The sequence below is a fragment of the Cetorhinus maximus genome, chromosome 2, assembly GCF_964194155.1.
Source record: "Cetorhinus maximus chromosome 2, sCetMax3.hap1.1, whole genome shotgun sequence".
Taxonomy (NCBI): Eukaryota; Metazoa; Chordata; class Chondrichthyes; order Lamniformes; family Cetorhinidae; genus Cetorhinus; species Cetorhinus maximus.
The window spans coordinates 45,834,079-45,847,614 of NC_135880.1; the positions used below are offsets into that span (position 1 = coordinate 45,834,079).

Below are 13,536 nucleotides of genomic sequence, written 5' to 3' on the forward strand. Positions count from 1 at the left end.
AAAGAATACAAATCTACTTCAGTGAAATGAATACATCATGCACAAAGGCATAACTGCACAGCTCTTATATTAAAAAAATGAATCCTGTAGCAGTAACACCACCACAGGATATCCACGAGCATATTCTAAAGTTTGTTGATGAGACTAAACTCTGACTAGATAACGAATGTACTGTAAACTGACCCTTTCAAACAGATCTGGAAGAAGCTGTCAGAAACTTGTTCAACTTACGTTTACAATAAATTATTTTTCCCAGAGCTCGAAACAGGAAGAGAGATTGGTCCTTGCTTCCAATAGTGGCCAGGCCACCTCCCTTTTCACTTGCCTTTGAAGATTTTTCTTTATATTTTCTTCTTGAAGACGTGCCCACCTTGACTAATGTTTTTCCTTTATGGCTCTGTGTCTGATTTTGTTCCAATGAGCAACCTGAGTTGTCAGAAGATGACCATGTTTATGTGCACACAGACATACATAAAAAGAGTTACTGCAGTTGTGCAATACGCTGCAGTACAAATCTGAAGAAACCATTGTGTAGAAGGTGACCAGCTGAAACAGAGTATTATCACTTTAAAATCTATTATACATAGGTACCTTCAACATGTTCCACATTTTAGGATCAAGGTACATAAAAACAATTTAAAAAGTGGCAGAGTTCATCACTGGAACTACTCACATTACAATCACCTAACTGATACAACATCATATACGTTTCAATTTTTCTACTTTTCCCTCTTAAAAACAGGGGCTCAAGCTGGGTACCAGAAGTCTTCTGGTGCCGTGACAAGGTCACCTATCTTCAAATGTGAACCTAGGTAATTAGTATTGGCAGGGTATTTGACTGTGGAAATGGTCACAGCTCAGGCTGTCTCATCCAATTCCTAGATACCTTTGCAGCAGGTACTATTGTGAAGTGATCAGAAAAAGAACGGACTTATTCTTATGCTTCATAGCTCAAGTAAGCTGAAACAAATTGTAGCATCCATATCCCTGCTGCAGCAGAATGGAAAATGCCCACATAAACAAGTCACCTTGTAATTACAACCCCTGCCTATAGTGGTGTGGTAGTGCCTCACTTTTGCATCTTTAGTTCTTCAACCTGTACTGTGCCTATGCTCTAACCAACTCTACCTCTACTTTCCAAAATGCTTTAAGTTTTGCCATTTTGTTATAAATAATATAAAACAAAGTACCGAATAAAATAAAGACAGAATGCATGACTTTAAAATGAGGGCTGAACTAAATCTGTGAAGCCTGTTCCTGTTATTCCTTGATCCTTAACTTCACATCACCTGAATATTACTCTTAGTCTTAGCTTCCAATAGGAAATTGACAAATTAATTTTTTTTTTTACATTCCACAATTAAACTTTTAAGTTCACTATAACATACTTAGGGTTGGATTATATGCTCCCCCTCCAGCAGGTTTAAAGGCAGGGAGCATGTAAAATCCAGCGGGTGTTCTGCCCATCATCTACTTGCCCTCCCCTGTCCCTACTGCAATTTTACCAGCAGGCAGGTTGGTGTCAGGTGACCCACCCTCCAGTGGGCCAATTGAAACCCTTAAGGGGGCAATCAATACCTGCTTAGGGGCCTCATCTTGCCACCAGTACAATTTAACTGACAACAGGAGAAGTCCACACCAAGCACCGAGCCTGGCAGGTTTCCCTGCGTGGACTGGTCCCTCTGTAACTGGCCTCCTGGAGGGCTCCCCATTCAACATATTACTCCCTGCTCCCAGTTCCCCTCCCCACCCCATGATCTCTTAAACGCTGGACCCCACCACCCCTTGCTGGGGCCTGCCAGGCACCCAGGGAAACCCCTGACTCATTTGTGCTGGATTCAGTGCAGTTTGCCTCCTCAAGCCACAAATGCTGTACCAGCAGTGGCCACTGTTCCCAGTGGCACTGCTGGTATTGGAGAACTGCCGGCCTCTCATTGTCCAGGTGATCTCCAAGGCAGGACTTCCTGTCCGAAGGGAGGAAGTCTGCCTTCAGTCTATTAACGGCCAATTAATTAACGATGGGCTCCCCCCCAAATTTTTTTTAAGCCAGAGGTTATGGCCAAGGGCCACAGCACTCAAATTCCAACCCATAATTATTTACAACATGCTGGGTTCCAAAATCAATGTTAAATATAAAACTTTGTCCCAAATATTAAAGAATTAATTGACTGATTCTGTATTGTTAGAGAAAAAAATCAGTAATTCTGTATCCCTAATATATTTATGAAGTTAACTTATTTTAATTACCTTTCACTGAAGTAAACTGGAGGCTGTTTATTGCAGTTCTGATATCTCCTGCACTGCCTTTACAGAGCATCTCCAACACAGTCTTGTCAGGAACAATAGTCTTCCCATCATTCTAAATAGCAGGATATTAAGCAAAATAATTAACTGTTCCCATTCTTTTAGATAAAAATATTTAATCTTACCACCCAATCTACTGGCTGGTTAACATCAATATGTAGAGCTGATCGTATAACATTAGCTTCATATCAATACATAATTGAACACAAGATATCCATTTTATCTAAAAACTTTGACTTTGCAAATACAAGTTCAATGCAATGATTATAGAGCAGAGTTGAACACAATATGCAAAATGTAATTCTCATTGCATATTGACAAAACGTCTGTGTGAGGCACATTCAAGTAATCACGAAAGCAGTTCTGATCAGAGATGCAGATACATTTCGACCAGACTGGTCCCACTTCTCTCTTTAGTATTGAAGATCTATATTTTTTCCTCATAGCTCAAATCTTTTAAAATTTGGGATCGGATCTGTTCTTCTCTGTCCCTACCCAATATATCACTATTAAGGCATGGTGCCCAGAACTGAATTTAGCACTCCAAGTGTGACCTGACGAGATCACTAAATCCTCAGCACAATTTTGCTCTGGCTACATATCAAGAATTCTATCAGCATTTAACTTGCTTTGCCACTTGGTCCAGAAACTGAAAGTGAACAGTTCACTATTACACAGAGGACATCTGTAACTAAATTATTTGTTTCAGGTATTTATTGTTGCTTAAATTTAAAAGAAAGGCTTTTTCATCCAAGATCCCTTATAAAAACATAAATTACCAAGAGTCTGTCTTGTCCATTGTACAATATTGAATGATTAAATTAGAGAAAATTTGGAGCAGACATTTTGTACTTATTCAAGCCTTGGTTCAAACATGGACAAAAGAGCTGAACTCGAGGCGAGGTGAGAGTGACTGCCCTTGACATCAGGGCAGCATTTGGCCGAGTGTGGCATCAAGGAGCCCCAGTAAAGGTGGAATCAATGGGAATCAGGGGGAAAACTCTCCGCTGGTTGAGTCATTATTGAGGTCATTCATCTCAGTTCCAGCACATCACTGCAGGAGTTCCTCAGGGTAGTGTCCTTGGCCCAACCATCTTCAGCTGCTTCATCAATGACCTTCCTTCCATCATAAGGTCAGAAGTGGGGATGTTGGCTGTGTTTGCACAATGTTCAGTACCATTCGTGACTCCTCAGATACTGAAGTAGTCCATGTCCAAACGCAGCAAGACCTGGACAACATCCAGGTTTGGACTGACAAGTGGCAAGTAACATTCGTGTCACACAAGTGCCAGGCAATGACCATCTCCAACAAGAGAATGTAACCATTGACCCTTGACATTCACTGAATTGGACTAGCCATATAAATACTGTGGCTACAAGAGCAGGTCAGAGGCTAGGAATCCTGTGATGAGTAACTCAGCTCATGACTCCCCAAAGCCTGTCCACGATCTACAAGGCATGAAGTCAGGGGTATGATGGAGGACTGTCCACTTGTCTAGACAAGTGCATCTCCAACAACACTCAAGAAGCTTGACACCATCCAGGACAAAGCAGCCCACTTGACTGGCACCACATCCACAAACATTCACTCCCTCCACCACTGGCACAACAGTGGCAGTATGTACCATCTACAAGATGCACTGCAGCAGCATACCAAGGCCCCTTAAATAGCAACTTCTAAACCCAAGACTCATCGAGAAGGGCAAGGGCAGCAGACACATGGGAACACCACCACCTTAAAGTTCCCCTCCAAGCCATTCACCATCCTGACTTGGAAATATATCACCATTCCTTTATGGTCACTGGGTCAAAACCCTGGAACTCCCTCCCTAACAGCACTGTGGGTGTACCTACAACACAGACATGGCAGCGGTTCAAAAAGGCAACTCACCACCACCTTCAAGGGCAATTAGGGATGGGTGGTTAGCCAGCGATGCCGACAAATGAATATATAAACGAATAAGCAAATCAATAAATAAATAATTTTAAAAACAAACAACCTTTCTTTCAGTGACGACCGGAAGTTCTTTCTGGTGACATCAACGGAGAGTCCTCTCAGTCCTATTCATGACGGGGTAGTTTCCACTTTGGGCACAATTGGTGATTCCAGTACAAATTATGCTCAAAATTGTTCCTTCCCCGTCACCCACTGAGTTACCGCACAAACCCATTTGCATATTGTCAAATTCAAAATCTTACATGAACCAGCACAATCAGGCAGCATTTTAAAATAGTTTTTTTTGCTTGAAATATATCAATGAATATTTTTTAAGAGTGGCATGTTGAGAATTTTTACAGGTGGCTGGAATCTTGCCTGCCATCTGAAGAGTCGGCAGGGAAACGCATCCCCAACAAACCCTGATGCCCTACAGCCATTTAACGCCCCCAGGAGCATAAATTGGTTCGAGGCTGGATTTCCGTCCCTTACACAGGAAGTCCCACCTCAGAGCTCCTGCCCAATTTGTAGTTGCAAGATTCTAAGTCCTGGAGCCAGGATGGAGACAGCTGTGGGGGTCTCGTAACAGGGATGGGAGTGGAGATCCAGGGCTGGGGAACCTGATGGCAAGGCCGGACAGGGAAGGAGTACCCGGTGAAGGGGGTAAAAGGTTGGATGGGTGTGGGGGGCGGGGGGGGAGGGGGGGGGGCATGATGGTGAGTGCCAGAAAAGGGAACCAGTGAGGGAGGCATGGGAAGTAGCCCTTAACAGCCTCAAGTGGGGCGAGGGTGGGTGGGCAATGACCCACCCAACCTGCAAACCCGGCAGTGGGGGGGTGTAAAATTTTGCCCATGGTCAAGTTTGATTCATCCAGCTGAAAATGGTTTTGTTGCAAAAAAAAAAAAGAAAAAACAATAAGCATTTAAAATCAGTGTCGGTTCATCTCCTGGGAGTAACAAGATTTTAAATCACTGAAAATGACTTTTAAAAAATGCACAAAAATGTTTAGTTGATTGGGGTACGGCAGTCAATTCCAGAGTAAATTTTAAAGAAATTAATTTAAACATACCAATTCGTGTCCTTGCTTCAGAAGTTCTGGCATAATTTGTATAGTCCCCTCAATAGCCTGTGTACAGTGCAATTACCAGAATTTCCCAATAATGATTCATTCAGCTTGGGGTTGTGACTGGTTATGGAGATGGAACCTGCTACCAGCGTGATTAAAATTAGCAGAAAAGATCTTACAAACTTAATTTTACATCCAAATTGCATTTGGTACAATTAATCAGGTCTTTTGTGTTGGTTACACTGATTGGGAGAATTGCATTTGAAAAAAAAACTTGTGTGCAACAGAGCAGAAACTCTAAGACAATATCATTGAAATTTATGTTGCTACAAAAGAAATTCGAGACAAAATATCTTCTTTCAGGCTGCCAGTAATAAGACAGATTTACAATTTCCAAGATTATGGAACTAGATTATTAGAACATATGTCCACATTAAACTTCCATTTTATAGGAGACGAGAGGCACGGTGAGTTAGCACGATGACTGTTCACTTCTAGCATCTTAGTTCAAATCCAATCCAGACCAGCAGTTTGAAAAGAAACAGGTGCTCACCTTCATATTAGGTCCTTACCACACCTCTCAGAACAAAATGCTTTCCGTACAATTAATTACTATAAAAGACACGAGTGCAGTGACTGTTTTGTAGGAAAAATATAACGCCCATTTTGTGTACAGTAAAAACACTAAGAGCAATGAGATGAGTTATCAATTTTTAGTGGTAATCGTTAAGGGCACAGAATTCCTTGCTCTACTTTGAATAGTCCCCATCTAAACCAGATCTCTGCTTTAATCTCTGACCCAAAGTACAACACACCACTCCTTCAGTCTTACAGTGTAATGTCATCTTAGGTTATGCACTCAAATCTAGTTGTGGGTTTTGTTCCGAGGGAAGAGTGCCACCGACAGAACTAAGATGACCCACCTGTCCACTGGCTACAAGGACCTACATGTATACCTACATACAATTTGCAATTTTGTTTATAGAGAGCACAGGAGGGTGTTTGAGCAGTGAAAAAAAAACCACATCAATGCAGCAGAGTTTGGGGCCAGGGCAGATTATTGGGCCAAAATAGGGTTTCTTTTACCTTCTTGAGGGCACTGTCTTATCCTGGAGTATAGTTCCACAGGCAATCCTCTGGTCCCTTACTTGTGTGGCCATTTTAAAAAATGTTTGTTCATGGGATGTGGGTGTCGCTGGCTAGGCCAGCATTTATTACCCATCTGGAGTCACATGTAGGCCAGACCAGGTAAGGACAGCAGATTTCTTTCCCTAAAGGACATTAGTGAACAAGATAGGTTTTTACAACAATTGACAATGATTTTAATGGTCATCATTAGCCTTTTAATTCCAGATTTTTATTGAATTCAAATTCCACTATCTGGTGGGATTCTCAGAGCATTACCCAGGGTCTCTGGATTACCCATCCATTGACAATACCACTGCGCCACTGCCTCATTTGAGAATCTAGATAGTGGGTGTTGGCAGGCTGTTCAACTCTACTTTCTAGCAAGAATCACTGGACAATGTTCAGGAGTATGAACATTGGTTAATTGTCCCCTCCCCTTTAAATGAATGGCACTGACACAAGCTGTAGTCCTACTCTCATCCCAAAGTTTGGGTCCACTCAGCACATCTCTTAGATCAAACCCAAGTCCCAACTTGTATAGCTGAGCATCACTACAGGAAATAAATATATAAATGGGGTAAACAAAGAGAGAGAGGAATTCAAGGGGGACATGGTGAGAATTCAGAACAAATATGTTCCGATAAAAATAAAGTATGGGATTCCCAAATCTGGAGCCCCTGCATGTCAAGGAGTGCTCGGGGTGGGATAAGGCAAAAAAAAAAGGATATGCTTATGTTAGATACCAAGGGCTAAATACTGCAAAAAGCCTAGAGGAGTATACTAAGTATAGCAGTAAAAGTAAGAAATTAGGAAAGCCAAAGCGAAGGTATGATAAAATACGGCAAAGTAAAATCAAAGAACCCAAAGATGTTTTAAAATTACACAAAGAGCAAGGGGTGAAAAAAAAACACAAATGTGTGGATTTATATATATCTGGAAAATATTGACAGGCTGGGTCTCTTTACATGAGAGAAGGCTGAGGGCTGACTGAATAAAAAGGTTTTTAAAATTATGAAAGCATTTGATAGAGTGGATACAGAGAGAATGTTTCCTCTTGTGGGGAAAAGCCTAACTAGAGTCATTAGTATAAGATAGTCACCAAGAACTCCAATAGGGAATTCAGAAGGAACTCCCTTCCTCAAGTGTTCAGAATGTGGAACTCGCTACCACAGGAAGTGGTTGAAGTTAATAGTATAGATGCACTTAAAGGAGTAGGAATGACTGGTTAGGATGGCAGATTTAGAAGAGGAAAGATGGGAAGAGGTTCAGGTACAGCAAAAACACCAGCATGGACTAGTTGGGCCTAATGGCCTGGTTCTGTGCCATACATCCTATGAAATGTAAGTATGGAATCAGCCACAATGGGAAGCACATTAAAGAACTTTTACTGTGCACCTAACAGGCTATTCCTGATTTGGGAGTTCCATCATAGCTTCTTTTGCCAATGATGTTGTGGATAAATGCAGGCTCCGTGGTGGTACAAAACTACACAGTTCAGGGAGATCAAGTTCAATCACCATTCTCTGCTCAGTTAGATGATTTCAGAGCTTAGATCACGCCAGAATTCACTAATCCATGCTAGTGAGAGAAGCTTGATTGCAATTCTGTGATCTTGCCAAGTAGTTTTTGTGGATGAAGACGGGGTTAAGACTGGTTGCAGTACTCCTTCCCAATTGAAATATGCTGACTTTCACTGTGAAGGCTCTTGTAAAAATTATGATCACTTTCATGAAGCACCAGGGAGCTGCCAGAATCTACAGAACCACAACCCAGCACAGATCACAGCACCTTCAGGTTCTGTGTAAATTCTTGGTAATCAGAACATAAACTTGAAGTCACAGAAGTTATGTAAAGAAGAGCCATGGAGCTGATGTTTAATGTTAAAGGATTGAGTTATTGGAAATACTGGACAGATTGTGGCTCACGAGTCTTGGAGGGAGGCAACTGAACAAGTGTTCTTAAATGAACTAAACAAAATATTAAAACAACATAGACTAGGGTAATCCAGAGCATTACTACTAGATATTCCAGGATACAAGAACCAAACCAAATGTGGGACATAGGTTAAAACTGATGAAAGGGAAGCTTAGGACAGTTGTCAAGAAGAATATCTTCACGAAATGAGCAATCAGTGGAATGGTCTTCTCGCTGGGCAAAAGTTTAGATGCCTTCAGGAATCAGTTAACATGACTGGGCTGAGTGGGGGGGAAATCTAAGTTCTGGGGAAGAGTTGGGGAATATAAAGTGGAAAAAATACAGTGTGCGCAAATAAGAAAATATTCCAATTTCCTATATTATTTCTTCTAGGATAAAGAAAGTTCTTTTGAGTCACGTTTGTTTTGCTGAACCACTTCCTGACAGGAGCAAAGCTATCCAGCTGCACCTGATGACTGTCTAGTGACTCCTGCTGTAAAGTGCATGTTTTTAAATTTTAAGGGAACAGCTGGGCTTGCCTATGATGCTGCCCACAGTCAATCATCTGCCAACACTTGCTATCGAGGTTCATAGGGCCGCTGACACTCAAAGAAACATATTCCAAAACACATCCTTTCAGAGAAGGGAGTAAACTGAAAAATTTAATTCTTAAAATAAAACTTACCTTACTGGCCTCTTGAGAAGCTATTCTACTTAGAACTTTCAACATGCTTGTGGGAGCCACAGGATTAAAACTGCCAAATAAGAAATAGGGGATATGTTCAATATAATAGATGATGGCAGAATAGAAATTAAACAAAGAATTTTGATTTGGAATTCAACTTTGTCAGCTTTCTGAATGCAACAAGATTAAACATCTGATGAGGTCTCATAGTAGCTTTTTAATAAGGTGCGACTGAATCATGCAGACCAGCAGTTTCCAGGTTCCACCTCTGGTCACAGCTAAATAAACTCATCTTAGCCATTTATAAAAAATGAGATGATAGAGTTGACCACAGACACAGACACAGGAATTTGCTGCTTGTAATCTCTAACCCTCCTTAGAGTGCATATATTTTGACATTGGATGAAGACCGGATCAAACTTGAGGGGAGAGCTGGCCAAGGTTGATTGCGTAAATAGACTCAAAAAGGTATGGCTGCAAATCAACTTGAGAAATGTTTAAAAAAAGATTCAAAATTTCAACAAAAATTCTCAGTTAAAAAAACAAAAACTCATCGTAAAAGATCCATCCATGGTTTATTAAGGATGCTATTAGATTAAAAAAGAGGCTTTTAAGTTGTATCAAGCCTGAAGATTTTACTGATTTCTAAAATTCTGCCAGAGGGACCAAAAAGTAGGGAGAAAGAATTATTAGAGTAAACTAGCCAGGAATATTAAAAAAAAGATTGTAAAAGCTTTTACAAACTTATAAAAAAAAGCAGCTAATGTGGTGCTTCAGAGGCAGAGACAGGAGAAACTATCGTGGGAAATGAGGAAACGTTGGAGACACTGAACAAATATCGTGTGTCTGTTTTCACAGTAGAAGACACAAATTATGTACCAGAAACATACGGCAACCAAGGGGCAACCAGAGAAAAAGTATGGCTAAAAGCCAACAAATCCCCAGAACCTGATGGCCTAAATCCAGGGTTCTAACAGAGGTAGTTGCAGAGATAGTGGATGCACCAGTTATATTTTCCAAAATTCCCTAGATTCTAGAACAGTCCCAAAGGATTGAAAGTTAGCAAATGCAACATGGCTATTCAAGAAAGGAGGAAAAAAGAGAAAACAGGGAACTACAGGCCAATTAGCCTGACAGTTATCAGGAAAATGCTGGAATCTATTATCAAGAAGTCATAATACACTTGAGAAAAAAAAAATCATAGTATAGTCAAAGTAAATATGGTTTTACAAAAGGGAAATCATGTTTGACAAATTTAGTTTTTTTTTGAGGATGAAGCCGATAGGGTAGATAAAGGGGAACTAGGAGAAATTGTATACATGGATTTTCAAAAGGCATTCAATAAGGTGCCACTAAACAAAAAAGTTAATATGGAAGATTAGTGCTCATGGAGTTGGGGACAATACATTAGCATGGATGGAGGATTGGTTGACAGGCAGGAAGCAAACAGTAGGGATAAACAGGGTATTTTCCAGTTAGCAGGCTGTTAATTAGTAAAGTGCTGGAAGAATCAGTGCTGGGTCCTTGACTGCTTACTAAAATGGAAGCAAACAGTGGGAAGATTTAAAGAAACGATCCAAAATTTTCAAAAATATTTTCCATTGACCAAAAAAACCCAAAAACTCAGCAAGTTAGATCACCTTTGGCTTACTAAGGAACTTGTGGATATATTATTTGTATTTGAATTAGATTATTCTCTTTTTTAAAAAATAAATATTTGTACAGTCTCAGGGGTCAACCATTTAGGACTAAGACAAGAATATTTTTTTTTCCCCACTCAAGGATTGTGAATCTTTGGGACTCTCTACCCAAAGGGGTTATGAATGCTCTGTCGTTGAGTATGTTCAAGGCTGAAATGGATTTTTGGCTTCTTGGGGAAATCAAGGGATACAGGGAGTTAAGGCAGAAGATCAGTCGAGATTGTACTGAATGGCAGAGCAGGCTCGAGGGGCCGTACTCCTGCTCCTACGATGTTAGACTTGGCTGCGATGTTTTTCATAATTGATCAGCCTGCCAACACCCAATGTCAAGGCCACACATGAAGAATCGAGATGTGAGCAAGACTCTTGGAAGATCACTGGCAAAAAAGTGAAACACTATCCAATCAGCAGTGATGATAGTCAGGACAAGATAGAAAAATTGCTCCCTGTAGTACTAACTATGGGGACTTTATAATTATTAATTTACTGTTGCTGGTGAGCATAATAGAAATATTACTATTAGAATTTGCCAATTTTCCTATGAACAATGAGATTTAAAATATTTTAAATTAAATTTTTAAACTCCAGATCACAACATGCTTATTTCAATGTACTCTGAAAAGTATTATTTTTTACTGTTTTAAAACTATAAAGATCAAGAAAGTGGATACAAGCCAAGCCAACAGAAATACACTATCACCCAAACATAGATTTGTCATTAGCAGCTCTGTTATTACTTGCCTGATATTAAAGATACCCAATTCCTCCTGGATATCCTTAGGGAAGAGTAACCGGTGGCTGCTGTCTCCACTTGCACTGTCAGAAATTATGAACGCCAGTGGACATCTTGCTGTCTGCTGAAACCTCCTATGAAAAATTTAAAGCGCTTAACTTTTTCAACTCAAAGAACAAACACATTTTATTACTCTTCTTCCACAACATATTTACCATCAAAAGTGCTTGTAATATGAGATTGCACCAGCACACTAGAAACAAACTCTATGGGCTGAATAATCTCATCATATGCTATACTATTTTATGATTCTATAGTCATTTTATACAGTATATACATCAAGGAACAACTCACAAACCTAGAACATTGCTAGACTTAAAATTGAAATAAGTTTAGTTTAAGGCTGTGAAATGTACTTAACCAAAACCACGTGTGTGAATCTTATGTAAATCACTCAATGGTTTACAGCCTTGTTTTCACCATATAGAGTTCAATAAACAAGCTTTACCCCCAGTCAGAACTGTGCCCTTGAATGGTGTGTAATATTTTTGTTTTAGTAGAAAAGTTCAAATGGCTGCAAATGTAAGGAGAACACAGACATGTACCCAACCGGGGAGACAGTGGTGTAGTGGTAATGTCACTGGACTAGATAATCCAGACTAATTCTCTGGGGACAAATAAATAAATCTGGAATATAAAGCTAGTCTCAGTAACGGTGACCATGAATCTATCTTTGATTGTCGTAAAAACCCATCTGGTTCACTAATGTCCTTTAGGGTAGAAAATCTGCCTCCTTATCGGTCTGACTTACACGTAACTCCAGATGGTTGACTCTTAAATGCCCTCTGAAATAGCCTAAGGCAGCACTCAGTTCAAGGGCAATTAGGGATGTGCAACAAATGCTGGCTTTGCCAGCAATGCCCACATCCCATGAAAGAATAAAAAAAAACTTGCAGATCAATAAGTGTCCAACTAGGTTGCACTACAATGATTTGAGATGTAATCACCTTGGAAGTTGGGCACTTGTGCATTTCCCTGAACAGGTGCTGTGTTGATATACAGAAATGCATGAGATGAAATGCAAGAAATGTAAGCTTGTTTAGGGATGAGTGATAAATTTAAAACAAGTTGTTAGCAACAACTCGATAAGTTATACTGTTGGGTAGTCTTACCAAAATTCCTTAAATGCCAGCCTCTTGCACCTGTTCACAGAATTTACAGTTAATGTATACATCATTCTATCCAGCCTCATGCTCCTGCCAGGCATGGTGTAATATCATCCTATGGGACTGATATCCTTGAATGCCATAGAGGCAATCTTCCTCATAGCTACTTCACATAGCAGCATTTCCACTTTATCAGCCATGGAATTGTGTTGGCAGGGTCAGGTGCTGCACTATTCCATCACTTGCCCACCAATTTTGTTTTATTCCACTACATTAGGTTCTCTTTGTTAATTTTTGCTTGGTATATAACCTCCATGCCCCACCTCACCTAACCGTTTTCCACCTTTACAACCATACTTGCAGTTTTTTTAAAAGGATGTAGTAATGTTTGTACCCAGTTATGGCCATTTACCTTTAAGCAGACATCTATTTGCATTCCAGCTAAAATGCAAATTTGCCATTCTACCCCTGCCACCCCAAACTAGGCTAACCCCCTGAGCAAGGAAAGGTCATGCAACTGAACAATTACACAAATTAATTGTCCCTACTCACACCACAGTTGGGTATTTTTTTTTAATGACAGCTAAAAATTCTAGCCAACACTTGGTCTTATGCTGTATATTTTTCACACTGCAAATGTGATCTGTTGCCTTTTGGAAAAGGGGTGGTGTTAGTGTAATTCCAGATATTGTCCTTGTTCAAATTGTCATGTACCTGTGTTCAATCCATGAAGGGGAGCAGTTTTTTGCATGCAGAGGAAAGCCAGTTTGCACCTGCAAACAGATCTGTAGAACATAAAGGAAAAACTGACGCTACTGGGCAAGATCTCAAAGGGGTCACAGTTTTGAATGCTTGAGGAGAAGTTAGAGAGATATAGTTATGTTGTTTCAAGCCTGAACCATAT

The 13,536-nt window shown here is 40.2% G+C and overlaps 1 protein-coding gene across 1 annotated transcript in view; it reads right to left on the reverse strand.

Moving 5' to 3' along the window:
* Window positions 1-13,536, reverse strand: part of rad17 (RAD17 checkpoint clamp loader component) — a 66,518-nt gene that overhangs the window by 27,296 nt on the left and 25,686 nt on the right. The window contains exons 8-11 of the mRNA XM_078564310.1: window positions 11,475-11,600; window positions 9,034-9,103; window positions 2,248-2,359; window positions 232-426 (exon numbers count right to left, since the gene is read on the reverse strand). Of these exons, the coding sequence (XP_078420436.1) occupies window positions 232-426; window positions 2,248-2,359; window positions 9,034-9,103; window positions 11,475-11,600 (503 nt within the window). The remainder of the gene's footprint in view (window positions 1-231; window positions 427-2,247; window positions 2,360-9,033; window positions 9,104-11,474; window positions 11,601-13,536) is intronic.